Source organism: Zeus faber (genome assembly GCF_960531495.2).
Source record: "Zeus faber genome assembly, chromosome: 10".
NCBI classification, from domain to species: Eukaryota; Metazoa; Chordata; class Actinopteri; order Zeiformes; family Zeidae; genus Zeus; species Zeus faber.
The window spans coordinates 24,547,369-24,573,793 of NC_137199.1; the positions used below are offsets into that span (position 1 = coordinate 24,547,369).

A 26,425-nucleotide genomic window follows, 5' to 3' on the forward strand; every position below is an offset into this window, starting at 1 on the left:
ATGAGTTGTTTCTTTTTGGTTTTTTTTAATCATAGTTTTACTGTTTCTTCCTAACTGTAGTATAAACATGTCTGGGATAATGGACTAAATCATATCTAACGATTAAAAGCTTCTCAGATTAGGTGTCTCAGAGATGAATTGGGCTTTGTGGCCTGATGCCAATCAAAAAGAAGGTCCTTAATTTGGAAAAGAAGCTGCAGCTGCTTTTAATTACACACACACACACACACACACACACACACACACACACGTATGGCAATTTTGTTTTTGTGTCACTCCAGTGGATTTCGCCGTGAGATCCCGGGAGAGATGCGTCCACGACCTACCGTGCATCAGGAGCTGATGGCCGCCATGCCTGCGAGGGCCCTGAACCTGTCAACGCTTCAACTTATTTCCCTCCGTCGCTGCCAGCACTGGACGACTGGCTCCTCTCTTCCTCACTCCCATCCCCTCCCTTCTAGCCCTCCATCTATCCCTCTCTCTCTCTCTCTCTCTCTTCCCCCTTCTCCACCAAGCTATCTACATTCGTATGGGCAGAAAGACAAATCAATCTATCAGTCTATCTCCCCATTCCACTGTAACTTTATTTGTATTTATTTTTTTTTTTTTCTAATGTTCACGTCACATTTTAATATTCCATAACTATAACATCAATTATCAGAGACCGTCATAGAACTGATCTTTGTTCCCACTTCTTGCTGCGTCTCATTTCCGTTGGATATTCGGGTGATTTCTCTGGGGTCAACCCGAGGGGTGTGTATTACAGAAAACAATTTTCCACCTGCCATTCAAGGGGGCACGGCATGAAATTGCCGTGATTACGAGACAAGTTGGAACGCTCGGCTCCCTCGCTCCTTTCCACGCAATTTAACGTGCCGCTCGTCGATTTAACGTCGTCTTCTGGAGGAATCCTAATATTTTTACAACCTTCGGCGGAGCGGGGAGAAGATTGAGCGACTCACAAGCCCCCCACGAGGGACAACAGTGCCACCACCCCATATTCACTGTGTACGATGCATCAACTCTCCTCTGCCGGTGTGAATCCGTCTCTTGATCCTTCTCTCTCTCTCACTTTCTTCCTTCGGGGTCTTTTTTCCTAATATGGTGTTATTCACGTACAGTATCGATGGGATTCCGGCCGTATAGAAATGTATTTGCTTCACGGCGGGTGCCCATCGATAAGCAGCAGGAGCCTCTGTGAGCTCACAACAGAGCTTTAAGGATCTTAAAGCCGCACACTGTCGTCAGGTTATTCCCCAAATCCTGTTTGGAGAACACTTTCGAGTAAATTTACAGTCGTCTCACTATAATTTTCTGGGGAAATCAATAAATAATAAATAAAATAAATTAATAAAAATTGGAAGTTCTCATTATATATAGGTCGATATTGAGGGAGCTTAATCTGAAATCTGACCAAATCTTAGTCTGAATGTGAACACTACATCGGATTTACTACATCAAATCAAATGAAATAATCAGACTTGAAGGTAAGAATTAAATTTGTTTCTATCAACTTATTATTATTAATAAATCAACTCAGAGCTCCTGGAAAGAACATGGGTGAGGGATGTTTGAGTTTAGTTAGTGTTCGAAATTAACAAAAAAAAACACTTTGAGCCAAATAATCTGCCGCTCCATTCCTTTATCCCCCTTCACAGTTTTCTCGGTGGAACTGAAATCTGAAATGCTGCCCCCGCCGCAGACAGGCCACTCTCCTCTTATCAGTTACTGGAACATCACAGGGCGTCTGGCGTCTGAAAGGAGGAGATTGATGGCGCGTGTCACTCCGAGAAGCCGTAGTGATGATAACATCCAGCACTTCCAGGAACAAACCGCTGCTCTGCTCTCCACCGCCGCACAAAACCTGAAGGCTTTCAGGCTCCGTCCGTTCGGCAGCCGTGGCTTCTACTGTATGTTGTGAGTGCAAATACACTCAATAATGGTGAGAATGAAAGGTTAGTAAAGATGGAAAAAGTGGAAGAGAAGCCTCTTTTTCTTCTGCAAAAATGAGAAAAAATTGGGAATTTTATGCAGACATATTTATATTTGCACTTTTATGTCTTCACCATTGATTTTGTTAATTGATTTATTCCATCAATGTGAACTAGGGTTAACATTTTTGGAGTCGGCAAAGGACGGCAAAGGCCTGGTCCAAGCCGCCATCATTTTGAAAATGAGATTAAACCGGAAAGTTCAGAATGGATCTAAAAAAAAGGAGAGTCGATTTCCAAGTGCCTCGGTCGAATTAAGCTTTGTTTTCAAGACTTAGTTTCACTGTTGAATTACTAATCTTTTCAATGTCTCCTTAAGGTTCACCGCCACAAAGTCATCAAAGCAAGGGAATTGGGACCTTCCTGTGGTGGTCTTGGTCTCTTGGACTTAGGAGCTAACATTGTGCGTGACTCCAAACAGGTAAGTGATCCCACAGACTTGCAGGCAAAGTTTGTTTTTTTATCCAAAGGATGTGGATGTGAGCGGATGACATATTTACTCGCGCAGCGCTCGGGCCTTCTGCTCTGATGCCGTGACTCGGTTTCATCAGTCTAATCATCATTACGCCAAAGGTTGATGTCATTATTTTGCGCTGCCTCTCCGGCGTGCCTAACCAGATGGAGTGTAATTAGACAAAATGGATAAATATTGGCGAGCTGACATAAAGCCTAGTGTAAATAAAAACAACAAAAAAAAAACAAAAAAAAAAAAACCTTTTAACTCTTACTTAAAAGCGAGTGTTCTGCACCGCAGCCACAGCCAGGAAGGTCGGATTAACGCCAATACAATCCAAACAAAGAGAAAAATCCATTATTCTCAGGGTGTAATTCTCACAGTGTGTTTCCAGGTCTGAAGACCATGAACAAATTACATTTATTATTATTATTATTATTATTATTATTATTATTATCATTATTATTATTATTATTATTATTATTATTATTATTATTGGCAGTAGTAGTAGTACTAGTAGTAGAAGTATTTTTATATTTTGCTTTCAAGACAGTTTATGTTTTTGATTGTCTACAAACTGACACTGAAGCCTGAAGGCCTGAAAGTCCGGAAACAGCTGTGGTGTGGTAGTTTTAACGTAATCCCCTGAATAAGGTCCTACAGCGCAGGGACGTAAACAATACATCACGAAAAAAAAAGATTATTTATTATTTAAAATAATATATTTATTAATTTATAAAAAAAAATGTTATATATATATATATATATATATATATAATATACAACATCGTTTTACAGTAATGCAAAAAGCTGAAACATCTCATCAATGCTCCCGGAAATATGTAAATGATGTAATACTTTCTACTTGGTTTGGGAATGAACAAAAATATGAGCCTATGATTCACCATTATCTAAATGTCAGAGATCTATTTGATAAAAGAGATAATAAAATAAGGATTGCAATATCAGTGGGTAACCACTACTTCAGCAAAATCCATAGCCATTAAGCCACCAATCAGCGAGGCTCCAGAAAAGCTAAAGACAAGAAACGTTTGCTCAACAAAAGTGAGCCACTATATATTTCGGAGTTGCAGCCGATGGGCTTTGACGCCAAGACGTGTCTCCCGGGTTTCCTGTAAAAGAGCAGGAACAGGTTTTTTTTTAGGAAAATCTGGCAACGCAAAATAGAAGGCGGACGCGGTAACCCTGCCTTCAAACGTGACTTGGCGACCATTTTTGTCCAATTCTGCGGCCTCCCCTATAAACCTCCGTCGAAAAACCTCCAAAAGTGCACCGGTGCCGACCGCCCGGTCTCCAGCCAAAGCGCTGTGATTTAATGCCGGCCACGGAGCAAGAATAATTTCCGTAAACGTTTCCCGGACGCATTCGTTTCCCATATCAGAGCATAATTACATTGCTCTATAAATAAAAGGCATTGATTTGCGTGGACAGTATTATGGACAGAGTCACTAAGAATTAATTTTTCTCCCCGCGAGACATCAATACAACCCAGCTGGTTCGGAAGAAGGAGCCTCCAAACCGCCCCAACCGTACGAGGGTTTCTGTTTAGTCGCATAAAGTACAATCTGCATTGTATTTCACAGGTCAGCTTATGCCGTGGCTATTCCTAGCAGTGAATTGTCTTCCGTTCATCATGGGGGAGACTACAGGAGTAAAAGCCTCATTCCGCAGTTTTGGGGTTTTTTTTGAGGCCGTTTACACCCAAATTACAGCCGTATACAAAGCAAGCATCTGGATTTGTCTCATCAGACGGTTCTCATCCATCTATTCCTTCGTCCCTTCGCCTTCTGCTTTCTCCTCCCTCCCTCCCTCCCTCCCTCCCTTTCCCTTCCTCGTCCTTTTCTCCCCGTGTGCAGGAGGGAATCCCGGCTCTTGACTCACCGCAGCGGATTGAGGGGACGGTGTTACGTAACCGAGGGAGAAGGAGGCGAGCGGGCGGCTGTTAGCATGCAGCCGGGCATGGCAGGGGCCACATCCAATATTTATGAGGCCTCCGCTGCATCAAAAATGCGTTCTTCTTTTCTGCTGCGTGGACAGCTCAGAACCACCACCGCCACCCCCGCCACCCCCACCACCCACCGTACCCCTCCGTGGTATGACACAGATCTCTCTGTAAACCCACCGCGGCCGTGAAAAAGCGGGGAAAACGCCGCTTTCCATCTGGCGTGTAAGGACGCAGGGGTGTGAATTGCTGCACACAAGCACTTCTCTCGTACGTACATTCAAAAAAGAATTTAAAAAAAAAACGCCGGCGCCCGAGGGAGCTCGCTGCGGAGAATCCAGGCGGCTTAGTCACAAACGAGGGCGAATTCGTGTGTGGGGCTGAGCGGAGCGGCGCGGAGGACGGCGAATCCCGCGGAACGCCGCGGAGGACGGGACGCGCGTCGCCACGCGAGCACGCCGCCGTTTCAGTGCTTCCCCCACAAACGAGAGGACAACAAACAGGACGCGTCGAGGATAAGGTCTGGGATGGCAGCCCCTGCCAGAACAGCCAGCGCTGCTTTAATATCCTGCAGGCTTCTCCTCCACCCACCGAGGGTCTGGAGGTGCATCAATAACATAAATAAATCGGCGGATAAATCAGTGGCCTGATATTTTAACAATGCAATTTGTTTTGTAAGCAAAACTCCTCGTGTTTGCGGCTATTTCTGCTCCACCGCGTACACAGCAGAGACATGATGTGTGCATAGAAGACAAAGGAGGCTAAAGATCGATGCTCGTGAGGTAGGGTAAAAAATGCAAAAAAAAAACAACCTCAAATAGGATAAAGATCTGAGTCCCTGCGGGGGAGGATTTCCTAATTGATCAGCGGCGATGCAATAAAAAAAGGATTAATAAAACCAAGTAAATAATAAAATCAAAAACTGAACAGTGCGCAAAGGGAGCGCCGTGTTTATGGTCCGTTGAAGAACATCATTTCATTTGTGTCGTCCTATCACCGCGCCCGGCGGGCGGCTCCTCCGTCACCCTTCGCGTCCTGACTCTGTACTGTACGTCTCTGTACGTTGTGTCTCCACCTCTTTCTCACCGTCTGCTACGCGCACAACCCTCCCACCCACCCCACCCTACCCCCACCCCCACACACAGCTCTCCGATAGCTCCCCTCCTCGGGCCCTCCTGTTCTATTATCTCCGGGGGCTTCATCTGGCAGGCACAATCACTTCCCCCCGCCCTCCCCCGGCTCCGCCCGCGCTCCGCTCGTCCTCCTCGGTGTCAATCTCTAGTCTGTATCTCTGTCGGATTGTTATCGGCGGGGCTCACTCCGGCAGCTTCTCCTGCTGGTAATTGCCTCGGCTTCCTCCTTTCCCCCGCCTCCGCGCCGCTGATCTGGCGCTGGACCTCGCTCGTCAAATCGCGGGATTTGCGGTCAAGCCCGGTGATGCAATAATCTCCCATTAACAGCCTCGGCCCTTGAGCTCGAACACACCGGCCCCTCGGCACATTAGCGGCACGCTACAGTGAGTGGGAACGTGGGGGCCCTCGGGGAGAAGCTTCAAACCTATTCGCAGCCGCATCGCCGTCGTCACCCCGCCATTTTGGGCAGGCTCCCCCCTATCGTGCTTGTTATGGATCGTGATAAAATCGCCGGTGGTCTTTAATATCCTTCTCCCGATCATCATCATCATCATCATCATCATCACCACCATCATCACTGCAGTTATTGCTGTAGTCATGGCTGTATTATCCGTCATCACCTAAACGTCCTCATTTCCCGTCAAGCGCCTTTCCGCCTGAAGAGAATATCCCTGCAGGATTATTACTCTTCCTCTTTTTAATCACCGCTCACCTTGACTTCCCGAGACGCAAAGATCTCACGCTTTTTTTTTTTTTTAATCTAATAGAGGAGTAAAATCTGGACGGGACAACAAAAACGCCAAGCGTGACAGTAAGGGGTGCATCGAGTCATTTCCAGTTAAAGATATCCGTAAGACGCTTTTCCCGGGGGGGGGGGGGGGGGGTGTTCGGCATGTATACCCGTCTCATATTGGCACGGCGGTGATTATTTATTCGCCGTCAAGGCAGGGAGCTTCGCCCGTTTTTTTGCCAAGACGCAATATTGTCGGCCGCTGCCAGTGCTACTGGGGGGGGGGGGGGAATCTGGCGAGAAGAAAGCGGCTCTGCCTCCCACTCTGCACAACGCAGTCGCTTGCACACTTAAAACGTGAATGTGCCTGCGCACGTGCACGTGCACGCCGCACACACCGTTGCAGCTACTCCCCTCTCGCGCGCCGTGCGTTTTCATGTGAAATTGCACAAAGAGGCTCAGGCGACGAACCCCGAGGGTTTTTTTTTTGTTTTTTTTATGGCAGTCCCCCCCGCTTATTTCAGAGCATCCACCTCCTTCCGCTCCGGATAGGTTTGATGCCGTGCCTGTTTTTGAACTTCTGCGTTCCCTACTGTACTTGTTGTTTTTTTTCCGTTATTTGTAAAAGCCTTAAGGAAGGTTTACGAGCTGTCATAATACTGTCTACACAAAGATCAGAGTGATGCACAGAGAAACGGGGTCTTTGCTTTTTTGGTGGTTCTTTTTTTAGCCGCGTGGCTGAATTTCACAAAGCGCTCGGCAGGACATCAGACAAGATGGCACACACTGTCTGTTGGGGAAGGAAGAAGGATCAGCCCCAACGTGTGTGCTTTCTGCGCGCGCGCATGTGTGTGTGTGTGTGTGTGTGTCTGTGTGTGTGTGCGTGGACAGTCAGCACTATTGAATATCATTTTTGTTTGATAAAAGATATTCACAACACGTGGTTCCCATTTTGTTGGTATACTGCAGGATGTCCCCACTTTGTCAGGCAAATGCGAATGTGTGTTTGTATATGTGTGTATGTGTGTGTGTGTGTGTGTGTGTGTGTGTGTGTGAGAGTGAGGGTTGAGTACCATTGAGTCCCGCTTCTAGTGGTTTAAATGTCCTGGAGTTGACTGGAAGAACACACCACCACGGCGGAGCGTGTACTTGTGTGTTCCTGTGCATCTTTTGGATGTCCGTTCATCATCATAGCTGTCAGCCCTCCCGTTTTTTTCCCGGGGTTCTGCCGTACTTTATTTTTTATTTTTCCCGCCGTCCTCATGGCTGTTTACTTTCCCGTAAATATCCCTTTTTTCCTCCAATCTTCCCCCCCTCGTCCTCACCCCCCTGCGACGGGAACCTCCCCTTATTCTCAAGTCCCAATATTGACAGGTATGTTCATCACATCCTGTGGGCGTGCTTAGTGTGCTCAGCGTGCACTGTGACTTTAAGAGCGGTTTGGAGGATTCCTTTGTGGAACAATAATCTACTTCAGGTCATTTGGCGACTAGACCACAGGCGCCTTCTTTCGATTGCATGTGCGGCCGTTTGGAGGTCTCTTAAGATTGATTATACCTGGTGAAATAGAAGCTAAAAAAGGCCGTTTGGCGAATCATTTTGAACCGGCGGCATCGGCGTGCTGTTAATTTGAATTAGAACCCTCCAGCTCGGTAAAATATCCCTAGTTAATCGTGATTAAGCTTTAAAAAAGTTAACCGTGTGCGCTCGTGTGCGTAGGGGCAGGTACGGTGCCAGAGGGAAGGGTTCGCGCCGACCTCGCAATCTCTCGCCGGTGGATTTGTTCAAGTGAGCGGCCCCTCGCTGGAAAGACTCTCTCGGCGAGTCCACCTCAGGATCTGGGATGTCGGTGTGGATGTCGAGTCTGCGCTGCGCGAGCGCCCAAAGTGGGGTCGACCCGAGAGCGAGGCGTGGGTTTGGAAACGCAGCAAGCCGGGATGAAGTGCGTTCCGAGCGCGATTGGTTTCGCTATATTCGAGTTGGGTGTGAGCACACTTATAGTAAGTCGACGGCTCTTTCCTTTCCACGCTTTATGAAGACGATTACGCAACAGATTGTAAAAAACAAAAAAAAAACACAAATATAAAACCCACATGTTGCAGCGCACTAATCAACGACACCATTGACTCCTCATTACAGGTCGGAGTTGGAAGAGACGGAGTGAAAAGAAATGTATGGATGCACGGATGGATGGGAGGAGGGGGGAGGGGGGTCATCATAAGGAAGGGCTGTAAGGGTTGGGAACGGGTTGCCATGGTTGCAGAGTGTGTTATAGTGGCGGCTGGTGTTGCTAGGCCGATGGGAGGCAGACAGCTGGCTGCAGAACAGCAGCAGATGGAGCGACGCAGGTTTCCAAGAACACACAGGCGCTGTCCCTCGCCCACATGTGCCATGTCACTGTCGTCATCGCCGTTCACACGCACACACACACGCGCGCAATCACACACACACACACACACACACACACACACACACACACACTCTCTCTCTCACACGCACACTCGCCAGCACGTCACGCATCACGCACAAAGACGTACAGATACATACGGGCACCAGATGACTTGGTGGGGAATTGTTATTTTGGGCTGAGGAGCCCTCTAACCTTTGTTTTTTTTGTAAATACGTCAACGTCAGAGGAAACAGAGTTCAGTTTTTGGCACAAACACTTTTTTTTTTTTTTACTTTCGTGACCTAGATCGAATGACTGATTCTGCAGAAAAACGACGGCGAAAGATCAATTATTAATCATCACAGAAAGTGGATGCTTTGTTCTCGTGTAAATCAAAAGGGAAAATTGACACTCATTAGCAACAGTATGAAGAGCATGTGTCATTAATACTCCTCTGCTGAAAGTACACTTCTCTGAATAATAGTAATAATAATAATAATAATAATAATAATAATAATAATAATTAAGCTATATAGTTCAATTTTAATTTAATATTTGAGATTGGAAATGTGATTATAACATTTTTATGTATTATATGTTTACTTTATAATAATGATATATATACTCAATTAGATAAAAATGTATTACTGTGTTTGCCAGGTCCACTCTGAATCCTGAAATGTACGCTAAAACCGTCGGACCACGGAGCCCACGACTGCTGAACCTCAAGAACCTCCCAGACCCTTGCCCCCGGCTCCGGACAAGGCCGGTCTAAACATAGCCGAGCTGAACGAGAGAAGCGATAAGAAACTGAGTGATATGGGATGGAAGAAGTCCTCGCTGACCGCACGCCAGCCATGCAGTAACTCCCCGTGGAGGCAGAAGAGCAGCAGAGGAGCAGCAGGCTGTGGATTTTCGGCAGCTGCGGCATTTCAACGATGAGAGCTGATGAATTAATTCCACCCATTCATTCTAACATTACTCTCTGGGAATTTGACTTCCTCGCGAAACCATGGATGCAAAACCGTTTGTTTGGGGGTTTTTTTGTTTTTTTTGTGGTGTTACCATGGGAACCGTAATGAGAGCAAGATGGTACTGTGTAGCTCTTCACCTAGTGGGGCTTTGCCAAATGTTTCTGTTTTTTTGGGTTTTTTTTACAGTATTCATCACATGTGGTTCAACAGTCAAAAAACATCTCCATTTTTAATCTTCATGAAACAGATGTTTGATGTTAATCGACACAATTCAACTCGAAAAATGTATTTGATTATTGGTTGACTTCATTTCTCAGCGGACAGCCATTCCTGATTGTAATTTCTTTCTCTCTTTCTTTCTTTCTTTCTTTCTTTCTTTCTTTCCTTCTTTCTTACTTGATGTTGACAAGTGGACAGACGGACGGATGGATGGACAGACATACATTGTCGTTTACACAGACCTTGGCTTTCAAGTGCAGATTATTGTTCTTGAAGGCACTCTTTCTCAGATGTTCAAAGGAGAGGGAGGCAGTGTCCTGGCCAACGGGCGCTGTTCTTGCAGAGTAGGCTCCCGAGGTGCCTCAAGTCGGGAGCGACGATCGGTGTCTCGGTCGGAGGCCAAGAAGACCCCTGACACAATGTCTCTGTTTTAAATGTATTTCACAGCCGTAAGCTTCTGCCGTAAGCTTCTGCAGCCGCTGTGAGAGTGGCTTGCGGAGCCTCGAGGGTGGCAGCTTGGAGCCGCGTGATATTGAATACGTTCCCTATCATCAAGCCTGAAGTCCACCCTCTGCCTCTCTACGGTAAATCTTATGTCCACATCGCTTCTGTTAGTCCCGAAGCTACACGGAGACTCTGGTAGCAGCGGAGCATGACCTTAGCAGACCCCGTAAGGATAGACATGCCCCTGCTGTTGCCACATATGGACCTATCGCCCTTGTTTTTGTAGGTGGCAATGATGTTTGCACCAGTCCACTTATAAGGGATGCTCGCTTGCCTCCACACTTCCAGGATAAACAGCTCTGGTGCATGGGTAGCCTGCTGTTTTCTTTGATGGTGGGTGATGCTCACAAGAGACAGGAGTGAATACCTACGCATTGAAATTTTTTTAACCACAACTCGTCCTAACGAGTACTGGCGCCAAGGCTCGGACGGCGGACCGCCAGCTGCTGCAGCTCCAGTCTGTTGGAGGACCGCCTTGAAACGCACCGCGCGCTTTTCTCTCGGGGTGTGCGCCCCTAGGCCTCTTCCTCCCCCCGATCGAGACGGTGGTTGGTGGCCTGCACATTGTACATGTGGGGACCAGCACAGTTCTGAGATCCCCTCCGCCGATTTGCGCAGAGCTGCGAGACACCCAGCTACTGCGTGTAGCCACGCAGGAGTCTTGTTGAAGGAGAGGCTGCATACCGGCGGGGGACTCACACAAGGTGCTGTTTCCCAGTTCACCGCTAGGGCATGACGGACAGACGTACGTGCAGACAGACAGACAGACAGACAGACAGACGGACGGACAGACGGACAGACATGAGTGATGCGGTCCAGCTCAGAGCTTTCAACTTATGAGGGGCTTTGATCGCTGGATACAAGTCAACATTCCACTCCATCCCGTGGTCTCATCGGTCTTGCCGGCCACGTTCAGGGATTTGAGGATTAGACAGACAATAGAATTATCCCCATTAGAATAATTCATTTCCCCGCGGCGGGGAGCAAACGAGCAGGTAGCGCGGTTATTAATAATGTGGCAGCCAGGTCCAAAAACAGCCTGCTAGTGACAGAGATGGAAGAGGGCGGTCGTACTTGGCTGAGAAACTCCGGGGCCTCGTGGCGCTGCGAGGTTTTCGCTCCACCGCACGCGCGCGCACACACACACACACACACACACACACACACACACACACACACGCGCGCGCATGCGCGCGCGCACAACCGCACACACATATACGTTGACAAATGTGCAAGTATGCTTCGACGCATACAAAAACACACAAACACAAAACTACGAGACTGTACAAGGGGAATTGTAGCATTGTAAATCCAGCAGCTTGGTAGTGGTATTGAATATGTGTAGGTTCCCTGACACCAGCGTACTGTATGAACTCCAAGCATTGATTCCAACGCGGGGATCCGGCAGGCAATTCATCATCTGTATATCGTGCAAAGCATTTCCCTCAGAGCTATAAATCACAGCCTGTAATTGCTCCAATGGGGCATGACTTTTTGTGGCACTTAGATGAACAGGTAGCATATGTTTCTGAGTATTGATCCGTGGTTGTATTTTTCTGTGGCTTTGTGTGACGGGGAGGAAAGTCCTTTTGATTGACGTGGAGGTTTAGTTACAGAACACCTAATTTCGTCACCGCGGTTGTGCTGAAAAAAATCCCCCACGACATCAATAACCCAGTTAGAAAGAGGGAGAGATATGACTATCCCAAAGTGCCCCACCCCTTCACAAAAACACAGTGTGTGTTATTTCACAATTTAGCTCTCTAAGCTGCGGCGTCATGCAGCCCCCTGCCTGACCCCAAAAAACCTGTTAAGAGCAGTGAGAACACAGAAAAGAGGGAGTTTGTGCTTGTGTTTTTTCCTGTTATGTGTGTGTGTGTGTGTGTGTGTGTGTGTGTGTGTGTGTGTGTGTGTGTGTGTGTGTGTGTGTGTGTGTGTGTGTGTGTGTGTGTGTGTGTGTGAAAGTGTGTGTGTGTGTGTGTGCGTGTGAGAGAGCGCTGAGCATGTGTGCGTGTGAGAGAGCGTGTGAGCATGTGTGCGTGTGAGAGAGCGTGTGAGCATGTGTGCGTGTGTGCGTGTGTGCGTGTGTGCGGGTGTGGGTGTGGGTGTGTGTGTGCGTGTGTGCGTGTGTGCGTGCGCGCGTGTGCATGTATGTGTGTGTGTGTGTGTGGATTCTGAATGGATAAAGCCCTAGAGTCCTTCACAGCCTGCGGGCTTTTCACTCTAACTCTAACTTTAGCATATCTCACCCAAGATATGCTAAAATGTAGTCACAGTCTCTGTATTTTAAAGAAAATTGTCTTGTTAGCTCTTGTTGGCTTATTTATTAATTATTTTATACTACTACACTGAAAGTGAAAATACGTACATTTATTCAACATCAACAAAAAAAAAAAACATTATTGTCAACTAAAAATATGATGGATGTCCAAATGTTGCAACTGGTGGCAATTTTTTATATTTTTTTAGTGAGCTTATTTCAAGAGAAAATGTTCAGAAATATTCAAGGCATTGGGCAGCATCAGTCGCATAATGCCACGCCCTAATTTCCCCACAAATGGGAGTTCCTGCTGCAGCTCAGAGACAGTGAAGTGGGGGTGGTGACCCGTAGATTATATAGCACTGAAAAAGTGAACCAGGGCCCTTAAAGCTGGGGAAAAAAAAGGAATACTGAAATGGATGTTATTGTTTCGGGAGATGGATGCGGAGAGCGCATCCTTTTAAGTAGCGTCTCCTCTGAAGTGGGTGATGCAGGAAAAGGTTGACGCTATCGCTGAAGTAAAAGAAAAAGTGGATCGATATGAAAGTTGATTTTTTCTTGACAAATCCCAGCCTGGTCTCCTCTGTCATTTGTGTGTGTGTGTGTGTGTGTGTGTGTGTGTGTGTGTGTGTGTGTGTGTGTGTGTGTGTGTGTGTGTGTGTGTGTGTGTGTGTGTGTGTGTGTGTGTGTGTGTGTGTGCGTGCGTGCGTGCGTGCGTGCGTGTGTGTGTGTGTGTGTGAGAGGTAATGGGAGAGACAGACGGAAAGGGAAGGAAACCGAGAAAGCTCCTGAAAGAGTAATTCCATCCCATCTCTTTGTGCCACTCCTTTATTTATTCATGATCGGTGGAGCCATCTTGTGACTCTTCTCGTTTAGTCTTTTCTATTCTTCTTCCCGCTCTTGGCCAATTTATGCAGCAACATCAAGCTCCTTCACCTTTTGTGCACCTTTGATGATGTGCATCAGTCCCTATACTGTATGAGCAAGGTCTTCTATTGTTATTTCCCTTATTCTTTATTTAGGGGAGGGGGGTGGAGAAAAAAGAAATAGAGGAGAAACAGCCACTCATTAATGTCATTAAGGCCTGAATGATAGAAAAAAGTATTCCAGGGAACATTTGTTTGTTTTTTTTCGGGCAATTTCCCTCAAACAAAGTCGATCAGTCTAATGAAATCCATTGAGGTTAAATTCATTCAATTCAAATCCAATCACACCGAGTCCAATCAAAGGAAATCCAATCCAGACAGACAGAGGTCTGCGCGGGGAGGTGCGTTTGTATTGCTTGTGTGTTTGTTTGTGCGTTTGTTTATTTGTGTACACGCTTTTGGAAACAGGTTAGTTGGTTTAAGTCAGTTAATCAAATAAAATGAGTTTGTGAAGTCATCTTAATTGGGATGAATTTCGGGTTTTAATGAAAATATACGTTTTTCAGTTATTACGTTACCTCGCAATATTAATCCCCTTTAATCCTCTAATGTTATTACATGGATAAGATTTAACCGAACTATTACATGGATTGGCTTAAATTGATGCTCTCTCTTCCTCCATGCTTGCGGTGGCCATTAACCAAATTACTTTTCAATGACTTCAATGGTGTTTCGTGAATGGTTTATTCATGCCTATTGATCCTGTGAGGGTCATTAGAGATGACTGGGAAACGCACGAGTGGAAGACAATGTCCTCCTCATCCAAACTGAAGCTGATAATAATTGTGGATGAATGGGGGGAGGGGCGGTGCCTAGTCTTGTGGGAGCCAGACCTTGCACATACGTCTCTTGTGATAGGGACTGTAAAGACCTTGCAACAAAGACTGGTAGAACCATGCTAGGGGAAGCCCAACGTACCCAAAGAAACAAAAGGTTGAAAAAGTCCAATTAAAAGTTACTGCATGGATTGTATGAATGGCTTATTTCATTAGCCCATGCCGCAGTTACCTTCAGAACATAATAAGTTCAAGTCACAATATGTTTTGTGTCTAAAATATACATAATTTTTTGTAAAAAAATAAATAATTCATATTAAATAATTACAACTGTTACCCCAATTACACCGGTGGAGTTTTGCAAACCAGATAGAGGATCCCAGCAACTCCAGCGGGACGGCTACACCACTGCTTTTACCATTCTTTGCGATCATTGAACTTCGACGCTGTTAGATAGGAAAGTGAGGGATCTTGTGCTATTCGGACCGTCATGGCTGACACAGAGTGAGATAGTGAGTGAATGACTTAGTGAGGTAGTGTGTGAAAGAGTAAGGACCAAACAAGCATGATCACTTAGTGATTTGGAAGCCCGAGGCAGGACCCATGTGAGGGCTCCACCACACTCAGTGCAAGCATGGCTACTAAACAAAAACTACTAAACTAGTGTTTTATGTCTTTTTTCGTTGTTGTTTTTTATTTAATTTATTTTTATCTTATTGTACATCTTTCATGGACAATTTCTGTTTCATACCTGGTTTGGTATACCATATGATATAGACAGCTAATGGACTGTCTGTCTGTCCTAGTGGCGTTGTAATCGCGCACCCAGAACATGTCCGTGGATGGCGGGCGGGTGGCTGGTTCAATTCCCACTCTGCCCCAGTAGCCGGATTGCAACAAGAACAACAACAAATCCCTGTGGGGGGGCGGGCTCGGTGCCCTCATTGGCTTGGCATATCTCCAGGAATGTAGACGCTGGGGGATTTCCGACAGAAAGCATTCAGTTGGGCCACTGACTTTCAAAAGTCCACTTGGCGTTGGATCCTTAAGTCCTCGACAGTGGCTTCTCCCAGTGTGCCACAGAGGCTTAGTGAGCTTGGTCGGTCCCCTTTGAGCAAATGACTTTGATGGAAAAGTCTGGACTTGAACCTGCAACAGGAGCAACTAAACCATTGTGCCACCAGGTCGACTTAATGCTTGACCCTGGTATCCGACGGGCTTAAACTTGCCGTCAACTTGCTGCCTTTTTAATCACTCAATGCTCGCTCGCTTGCTCCCTTGCTCACTCACTCACTCACTCAAGGCCTCGCACCCTGAAGCTCTGTTAGAGAGGCTTACCTCTTTGAGCCACTGAGTCTCATGAAGCTTGGTCAGCTCTTCCAATCATTTAAATCGACGAACAGGACTTGTATGGAAAAGTCAGTCATTGCTCTCTGTGCACGGGACACCCGTTGCTTGGGAGCCGGGCTGTGGGTGGGGGGCTGTTGTCTGTTCTGTGCGGCGGCTGGGTGTTGGCCAGGGGCCAGATGGGGGCACGGAGCCCTTGGCTGGTCGCTGTGGATCGGGTGCCTCCGGGTCGGGGGTGCTGGGCTGGGTTCAGCTCCTGACGGCTTGTGCCTGGTGGTTTCTGGCATGCTGCGACCAGGCGGGGCTGCGGGGGTCGTTACTGGGCGCTTTCCAGGACCCTTTGGAGGCTGCTTGCTGTTGTGGGTGTCGATCGGGGTACAGGAGGCAGCTGTCAGCCTTGGTCCCGCTGCGTGGACTTCTATGCTGTGGGTACCCATGGTGCGGGGGGTGGTGGAGGTCCCACATATCCTGCTGTCTGCGGGCCGGGAGGGGGGCAGAAATCAGGGTGTCCTGCGCCAAGGGCACTTGGGGCTTGTGGCTGGGTGGGCACCTAGCAGGTATTGCGGGTGGCCTTTGCACGTGGTGTTGGTGGCCGTGGGGGTGGTGCTGGCGGGGTGTCCAGCTTCTGCGGCCCGGCTCTGCGCCTGCGGCTGCGTCTTACGCCTAAATGTGGGGGTGAGCCTGCAATTGCCGCTTCAGGGGTACAGGGTCTCCACCCGCTCTCTGTGAGTGGTTTATGCTCCTAGGGGCCCTGTGTGGGTGTTGCGCCGCAGGCTCCTGGCTTCTTTTGTGGCTGGGGGGTCTTCTGTGGCTGCAGGGCGGGGTGTCCGGGGCTTTGCTGTGGTCGTGGAGTGTCTATACGGCCGTGGAACTCAGGGGTGGCTGCGGGGACTTTCCTGCTGCTTGGAGGCGCTATGATATAATTCCCACCTCATACACTAGAACTAATTGGGACAAGTCCTGTACACTCAGCGGTGAACACATCATACACACACAGAGATAGACACAGACAGACACACACACAGACAGACACACACACACACACACACACACACACACACACACACACACACACACACACACACACACACACGTTCAGGCGGGCTCATCACAGGCAGGCACAAGCACACACACACACAGATACAGTCAGACTCATCACAGGCACACACACACACCTCCAGCACTTGCTTTGAACACACCCCTGAACACCCTCCTGATTACAGCCCTCTTCTTTTCTCACATTTACTGCCATAGCTATCACAGGAAGAGGCCACGCGTCGAATATCTGATCCAATTTTCCTGGACTTAATTAATTATCTTTTTTCGATCCATGTTGTCATCTGATGTTTCTATGTTTATGTTTTTCCAGGTACATGTTGTTGGTTGTTTCCATGTTTATTTGTCTCACCTGTAGTGGCACCGATGTTCTTTATCGACCAAAACATGGTAAGATCGTTCTCCAAAGAGCGGGATTACTGGTGATCTTGTATAACCAAAAGCTGTGCTCACCCTGCAGGTCGTCCACAGGACAGAGTTTTTGCAGAAGTTCTTGATGATTAAGCCAGGAATTGAACCAGTGACTGCAATGCTGGAAGGCAACATCTGAACCATCATGCCACCTCCACAATGAACCCTGGTCTTCAGGTGTTTTTTAAATGCGCACATGTGTTGGCGGCTTGCAAAAGATCACCTTGTATCAAACCTTCAAGTCCTCCAAAAGTGAAGTGTATACCAAACAACTTATCTCTTTGAGCTACTGAGTCTCATGAAGCTTGCTCATCTCGGGACTCAGGACCCAAACCTGTAACGGCAGCGGTGGAAGGAACCGCCATCACGCCACTAAGTTGACTTTATAGGCAATGTGTCTGTTTTAGGACTAGATTTGAAAGTATGTATTCTATCACAGTGATTACGGCATATATTATACAATATAAATTACAATATTTCATAATATCCTCCATATGGAGCGATCAATGAATTTATCAGACTAGATCAATGGAGTTACAATTTTTATGAGAAAATAAATAAATAAAAAAATCCACACAAATCCACAAGGCCCCCTCGCGCATGGAGCACCAGGCAAGACTGCCTGCGATGATCACATGGAACGCCGTTGAAAGTTCAAACGGCTTTCAATCGTCAATAGTATCGGCTTGTGTGATCCGGGTGTTAACATGTGCTTAAATGTGTGTGTTACGTGTGTGTGCGTCCGTGTGTGTGTGCGTGTGTGTGTGCGTGTGTGTGCGCGTGTGTGTGTGTGTTTGTCTGTGTTTGTGTACCCAGGCTGTCAGGACTCCCCTCCACTCCTAATGGTTTAATGGGCACCCTGTGGTGCTTCTCAGACCCCCTGTCGGGGGGCGCACTCAGAGGGGGCCGCAGCACAAAGGCATGCCCGTGTCTCCGGAGAGGGGTGTCTTTGTGATGAGAGGCCACTGCTGCGCTGACGGCGGCCGGCCTCATGGTGATTACCCTCCCCGGGGGGTCCGCATTGTGGGCCCAGGGTCCCGGAGCCTCACCTTTACACCTCCCCCCGCCCCCCCGCCGCGTCCCTGCAGGGGTCCGCCACGCACCACCATCGATCACACCAGCCTTTTACTGCAGCGGAGCCCGGTGACTGTCAAGAGCTTTGTCCTGCAGAGCTGCAGGTCCAGGTGAGCGTGCACACACACACACACACACACACACACACACACACACACACACACACTGCTGGAGTGCTATAGGACAGAGCCTGTAGGATGACATAGATACGGAGATAGAAACACTGTATACACACATAGAAACACACTCACTTAGATACACACACAAACACACACACACACACAGAAACACCCAAACACCTAGAAACACGTAGGAACATGCACACATAGAACCACATACACATAGAAATACACACACATAAAAACACACATGCACAGAAACACACAGACTGTAGAACCACACACACACATACACACACACACACACACACACACACGCGCACACACGCGCACACACACACACACACACACACACACACACACACACACACACACATTGGTATGCATAGTTGCACATATAGTAAACTCCATAGTATATTTAAAAACAAAATATGCTTTTAGAAAGGACATAAAAAAACATCTATGTCATCTATCATTTATGCATATATGAATATAACTGTATACATGCACACACTCCAATGTAAACTGTGCATCCATGTGGGTACCGCCTCGAACTTCCACATCTGCAGTGACCTACTTCTAAACAAACGCATAATTTCATACAGTATATAGAGCGTTTTTTGAAGCTCACACACAGAAAACTCTGCACAGCGAAGCAGATCCTTTCCCACACAGTCCACCCACTGCTGATTCCACGCTGCTCCGTGCTCCGTGCCCCGTGCACGAGGATCAAGCCTCAGCTTCCTCCATCAGCTGAACCTGAGGATTCTGCCAATCGTTTGTAAGACAGAGCTCCCGTGCGGTTCGGAGTTTAGGAGGATTTCACTTTGAGCCGGGTCACAGCGCGGAGGACGGACCTCGGTGGGCGATCGACGCCCACCGCTGGATATCTCTCTCTCTCTCTCGCTCCCTCTCGAACATTCTTCAAACTCATTTGACTGAATTCAATGTTTCCCTCTTGCTTATCGCTTCCTGATCTCCCTCTTTCAAGCCCAATTTAATTCAGTTCAGTTCAGTTAGAAAATGGAAAAGTGGAGTGAATGGAAAGCGTAAAGTGAAGAATATGTAAAATACTCCTCTCCTCTACTCATAGCATTTCATCACAAGTTCGGCGTTAAATTCTTCTGTCACTGATTGGGAATGCAACCGCAGTGTTTACTTTTTCCGCCACAATCAATAGAGTGTGAGCGTGAAGCTCTCGGTAATGTGCAAATCAATGAGCGGAGAGGTCCGGGGGAAAACACAGACGTGAAAATGGCTCGTAATTTTAAGGTGCTTAAGCCCCCGGGGGCAGAAATCGGATTGTTTCCCTCTATCTGTGTATTACAGTGCACTTGTTATTGGTTCGGTTCTTTTCTTCTTCTCAGAAGATGGAGACGTGAAACTTTCAGTGATAACAGAAATTAGCGGGCAAACAGAGACAGTGCATTTTTTCTCTCTCTGTCGGTCAGATAAGAGGTGTAACTAAAGGTTCAGCCGTTGTTACAATTTTTATTTTTAAACTGTGAAAGTCTATAGCTTAACCAGGAATCTGATATTTTCGACCATTTACTCCACTTGAGACCAAGCTCGGTACACGTATCCTGCATACTGTACCTGTCAACATTGGGATTTGAAAATAAGGGAAATTTTCCGGTGACTACGATTTGTTGATCAGAATCGGATATCTGGTTGAAAGTGGGACACTGTGAACATCCCTGCGTTATATAAACGAAAAAATAAATGGGGAAATAAATGTTAATTTTCAGCTCAGCTTCGGGCACTTGATCTGCCTCAGAAATGTTTCTAGTTATAAACGCAGTCATGGGTGGGGCGTGTTTCTTATGCTTGGCAGATACAAGAAGCATGACTTTGACCGGCGTTGCTCATTACTGAGTATGGGTAAGCATCCTTCCATTTGGTGAGATACTTGTAAGATACTTCTTCTTCTTTCTTTTATAGGCGGGTGCCTTTCGATTAGATGACTTGTGGTCACTAGATGTCACAGGTAATGTTGTACAAAACTCTCGCTCCCGCTTTACCGGAGGGGAACAAACACATCAAATAGGTCAGGTGGTTATGCCTACTATCACCGTTACCGCCAACTTTTTTTTTTTAAGGAACAGTTAAAAATACCGGTGATTTACGGGAAAATATTTAAACGGGAGGACGACGGGAGAAAATGGTAAAATACGGGAGAAACAGCGAGGGGTTACAGGTATGGTATCCTGGCAAACATGCTCGACAATTTTGCCAATTGGACGACCCAGCTCTGCCAACAGATATTTTCCAGCCATTTCAATAATTTGAAAAACAAATTCTCCCATTATTCCTCTCTAGTTTTGCTCGGAGGCATGTGTGGACAGGTGTCATTTTTAAGACATTCCCCAATAAAGCTCTACTATGTTCCCTTATCAAATGTGTGAACTCTATACTAAGACCAGACTTTTCTACCATGTGGTTGAACAAAGCACTAACCTCATAGTTATAATTGAAAGAAAATTCAAATTACAACTCCACATCCTCCTCATCCCTCCAAAGGGACACTTCATGTTTGCGACAACAGGGGGGGAAGTAGCGAGCCGTGACAAATCCAATTCCCACAAGTCTCCTTTCAAATTAACTTCCTGAATGCTTAAATGCCGTTCGACTCTGAACACAGTCGCTGGGGGACGACGTTCAAAGGCGATGTCCAAATCAGGCTTTGTTTAATGGAAACTTTTTGGCCTGGAGATTTTGGGGGACATGGTTTCCTGGCTCTGACCCCTCTGTATGTGCGTTCACCATCCGTTGGAGTATCTGCGACTTGAGAGTCGATTTGCAAGGTCCAGGCAGACAGAGTTTAATCTGAACCTCCTTCTGTCTGGTCTTGGTGCTGGTCTTAGTCCAGATAATCCACTTTCCCTATTGCCAAGGTGGACCTGGAGGCCCACACACATAAATCCAAAGATAAATCTGTCTTTGGCCAGGTTAAATTTCAGACTTCACTCGGACCTAGATTAGCTCTCATCTTCCTTCTGGAAATTGTATTTTATTTTTTTACCAAAACTAGGGCAAGTGTGAGACTATTTTAAACCATGACCATCGAGAACAGCCGTTTCAGTTAGTCCAGATTAAAAGTGTTCTTGAATCTAAGATTAGGCCTAATCTGTGTCCGCGAAACCTCCCCCATGTGTTAGTTATGTAAGTATGCAGGAGTTCCCCTAGTTTAAAATCGCTCAGTAGGTGGAGACAGAAAGGTAGTGGATAGTGTATGTTGCTGCCTCCAGGAGAAAAAAAAAGAAAAAAACTCCTATGAACTATTTATGACACTTCCATTATAGCCACAGTGTTCCCTCTCGCTGTATCTGCCTTTTTAAGGGGACATCCATATTTTCCATCATGGGTGAGGTCAGAAATGCTTAACATCAACTTTTGGTGTGTGTGTGTGTGTGTGTGTGTGTGTGTGTGTGTGTGTGTGTGTGTGTGTGTGTGTGTGTGTGCGCGCGCATAAAAAAGTCAGCATATTGCATCAAGGTTGTTCAGGTTGTGAAATGCTGTAACTTCTCGCTCCACTAGAGAAAAAGTCCCGATAAGCAAAAATTATCAGGGCTAAATATACATTTTCTACTCCTCTCAAAGCTTCTTTCACACATGCACTGCAACCCTGAAATTATCCGGACATTACCTGGAGGATCTGTATGTGTGAATGCAAAATTCCGAATCATCTGGACCGGACATTACCCGGACTTTACCCAGCCAGCACCCTAGTACAAAGCCTGTGTAATGTCCGATTGAGCGGTATGTGTGAACAGAGCAGGTAATTGTCCGGAGCATTCACAACGAGCGAGTGGGCCGTGTCGTGTGTTGATGACGTCTCTATCATGCGCCAGTTATTTACCTGGGTGTGGATCTTCGTGCACGGAGCGCAGCTCCTGCGCACTCCTTTCTGCTTTCCTTTATATTCCTTTCCACTTTTTTGTTTATATTCAACCAAATACATGGAGTATCCACGGCACAAAACTTAAGTCGGTGGACTTGTCCGCCATCTTGGGTGTGGGAAAACTCTGCAGCGTCATGGCGTCGCGTCCTGACTCCTGCACGCTCTGCCCAGGCTCCGCCACTCACCTCAACCAAACGGAGTATTTCTAGGTGGTGTAAACGTGTCTGACACAGACAGGGCAAAAAAAGGGCAACACCAGACAATGGCCGGACATGATTATCTGGATATTGTCCGGAGTGCAGGTGTGAAAGAAGCTTCAGTTATATAGTTTAAGATCATTTTCAAACTTGCACGGCTCTTTTGTCAGAAAAAAGCAGCTGAATAGTACGAGTGTTATTATAAGTGATTCACACTGTGTGTGGACTTATTCGCATTTCTTGTTCCGAGACAATGATTTGAGTGCCCTATAATCAGGGCGGTTTGGAGTCTAACGACATGTGGGGGGAAGAAAGAAAGGAAGGAGGAAAGGAAATTTAATTGGCTAGTCCGACGTTAATGGCCCTATTACAACTCCTCTGCAGTTGAATGGCAGCGTGTTGGGGGGAATAAGGTGGAGAACAAGTGGAGGAGGAGGAGGAGGCGGGGGAAGAGAAGGGTGGAGATAAAGCTGAAGGCATAAAACAACAGGAGATTATTGCAGAATAAAGAAGGGGACTTAGAGAAGGAAGCGTTTGGAATCAGAAGACATTATACGCTGTGTATCCCTGTTGTGTGCGGGAGCGTCATTTCAAACTTTACATCAACTGTACACTAAGTTATAACTTGTTTCAACTCATGAAAGTGACAATCCTGCCATTAATAAAAAAAACTTAAGCAAAAAAAAACCCGTTTTTAACAGTGTTAAATTATTGAGATACAATATCTCATGACTTTTTGCTTGATTTTAAACATTATACTTTTATACTTTATACTTGGTTTGAAGCTATACAGTTTGGATTAATAGTTTCATTTTATTATTATTTTTATCTACTTTTTTGACTTGCACTATTTTACCTATTTTATCTCTGCTGCTGTGACACTTGAATTTCCCCCCGGGGGATCCTTTCTTATCTTATGTTATGTTATCTTATCTTATTTTATCTTCATTCTTGAGGTTTCTCTTTGTTTTTCCTGTTGCTCAGAATGACCAGTCGGTTGGAAAAGGAACTCAATACTTATAGGAAATAATGATTTAAGAAAAATATATATATACAGTATATATATTTTTAATTCATTCATAATATTACTTGTCATCTCCCTTATTATTCTGCTCTATTTGTTGTGTCACCATCTTTTATGTGGCCCTGCAGACTTTGTTCCACTGGGCTGTGGTTATATGGGTGTGCAGGGACGTCATGGGGGTTCAGGTCTCGCTCCGGAGTTTCGAGATCCCAGAGAGAATTCCTATTAATTATCTCTGACAGCTGAACCTCCACCACCCTAACGACGCCTGAGAGATGACTTGCAAATCGCAAACCCTTCTAATTGCGAATAAAGACGGTCCTCCCTCTCTCTCCGGGTACCGGTGATTCCGCAGCGTCCCCGCAGTTGAATAATATCTTTCATGACTGTGATAAACACAAGTCGATGGGTCTTAACCCGGATTCCTGGATGCCAGGATTCCAGGCTGCCAACGCCGCAGTGCGCTGTTCGCCCTGTTCGTTTCCAGACCTTCTTTTTGTTTCACCGCACAGATATCAAATGAACACTTCTGAAATTGATCGCACGGCCACCCGGAGCAGCGGGTCCAGCGGATAAGAAAAGGAGCCGGCTGCCAAACACCACACGGTGCCGGTTGGCCGTCGAGTCGCGGCTCCGTACGGCAGCAGAGATGTCTGGGTTACGTAACGGCCTGTGAAGCCTCCGCTGTTATCATTAATTCATGTCACCGAGGATAACATCCACAGGAGGCGAGGAGCCAGCGGGAGAGACACCGATCAGGAGGAATAGGCGATCCTGGGGGAGGATCAGGACTCACGGAGGGATGGAGGGACGAGGAGGAGGAAAGGGGTGGAGGGGATGGGGGTAAAGCGAAAGCTGACACCCTGGCGTTCTGTGACAAACAGCCAAAATCGCCAGACGCCGACACAAGAACAAAGAGAACGAAGCGAGGATGAGAAAAAAAAAAAATTTCTCTATGAGAAATCATTGCTGGAGTTTGACCCGACACTTTTTGTTCTCTTCTGCCGCCGCCGTATGTCCGCCAGCGAGCACGTCTGACACAGAGCAATGCATCCCTGTGTCTCTGCTGCGTAGCTGCATTTTTTATAACTCTTTTTCCCCTTTTCCTAAAAAACAAAGTGCAGATTACACAAGGGACCAAGGCTCCGGTAAAAGCAGTTTGAAGCCTCGATCCAGGCCACCACCCCTGTGGAACCGCAGCGGTTTTACCACCGTGCCGAGACGTAAGGAGACATCATAGATAGATAGATAGATAGATAGATAGATAGATAGATAGATAAAAAAAATACAAAAAAATAGAAAAATCGGCAATATACAGAAAACCTAAAAATGTATAATAAAGAATAAAAAGAAATCTAAGAAAAATCAATAAACAACAAAAATAATGCTAAAATAAACAATTAAGAGGAAAATACCTCCAAAAAAATGTATGTAGCATTAATAACACCATGTTACTTTGCATATGTGATCTTATTTGCCCATATCCCATGTTCTGGCCTCTATGTACAATACAATACTCCTTTGCAGTAACAGGCTGTTTGTTCACACTTTCCTTCCTGACTTTGACTGGTGATCTACTGGGGTTTTCCCTCTGTTGGACTTAGTGACCAGTATACTGCACTGTCAGGGATTTATAGTTAGGGATTTATAGGTACTGGGGTGGGCGGTGGAGGAGGCGGTGGGGGTTCAGAGATCCCTTGGCTCCAGAGACACTTTGGGGTCCACGCCATCCGGCCATATCTGCTCTTGAGTGACAGATCAGAGACTCGTGACCCCTCAAAGCGGTCGTGATGAAGCCCGAATGCACAACACTCCGAGGAGGCGTAAAAAAAAAAAATAAAAAACCTTCCTCCGATTCCTCTGAACACACCGCCGGTCGTTTTATTTCTCTATCGCTGTTTTGTTTTTTTTTAGCCTGGTGATTTACAAGCTGTCGCCCCACCTCGGTCTGAACCTCACGCTGACCTCTGGTAGCACTTGACCCCCATCCCACAGGAGACCACCGCCTCATACCCAGATACAGTTTCCTTCAACACAAAGCCTTCCAAGGGCCACCGTGCTACATAGAAACCAACGGCAAGACTTTCTTTTTCCTTTTTGCTGTCTACGATGTGTGGATCAGAAAAGTGAAATAAATTATAACAGTCATTTGTATTCTGGTTTTGCTTGCTGGGTATACACACATATGGGGGCATTTCTCATTGATAGGAAGTAGACGTTCTGTCCGTTTTACCTTCATCCAGTCTGACGGCAGGTAGCTTACAAGCTAAATGGGAAATTTATCACAATCAGTCAATACAGAGTAAACAAAAGACGCGGCCAGGCTTCTCGGTGGAAATGAGAAAAAAAAAAACCCGGTCAGAAAATCAATATTCGCGCCTCCTTTTTCAGAGGTGTTCGATGCACATAGCTGATCTTGATGAAGCACATGAGCGTCGTCAAGTTACAAAACCTCCCCAAAGCTTCTGGTGTCTGTTCTAAATGTCAATGATGATTCAACATGTAAAAGTCATTAATTATCAAATTATTGTGCAATATAATTCATGAATAAAGTGTGGAGATATGAAGACATGTTGCAGGTCTGTGCAGAGACCATTTCCAGCATAACCTGTTGAATTTTAGCCACCGATGTAAAACCTGCATGCAATTGTAATGTCTGGATAATTAAAGAAAAATGTGTGAATTGCAAAAGGAACTATTAATGACACAAGAGTCTAGAAGAAGTGGCATTGAACAACAATTACAGCTTTTATGTTTGATAATTCATGTCTATAGATTCTTATATTATTCTTATTTTATTATTTATTGTTATTTTATTAGGGCTGTCTTCTATTTTTGCCTGATACATACATACATACAGTGTGTATATATATATACACACACATACACACATACTTACATACATATATACATACATACATACATACATACATACACTCCTCCCGGTAGCATTCTGATGTGTCCTTGCGCAAGACAC

At 46.2% G+C, this 26,425-nt stretch overlaps 1 protein-coding gene across 1 annotated transcript in view; it reads right to left on the reverse strand.

The window, feature by feature from the left end:
* Window positions 1-2,924: 2,924 nt before the first annotated feature.
* zic6 (zic family member 6) overlaps window positions 2,925-26,425 on the reverse strand; it is a gene marked incomplete at both ends in the record, with an annotated part of 105,026 nt that continues 81,525 nt past the window's right edge. Inside the window, one exon of the mRNA XM_080008703.1 lies at window positions 2,925-2,958. Within this exon, the coding sequence (XP_079864829.1) occupies window positions 2,925-2,958 (34 nt within the window). The remainder of the gene's footprint in view (window positions 2,959-26,425) is intronic.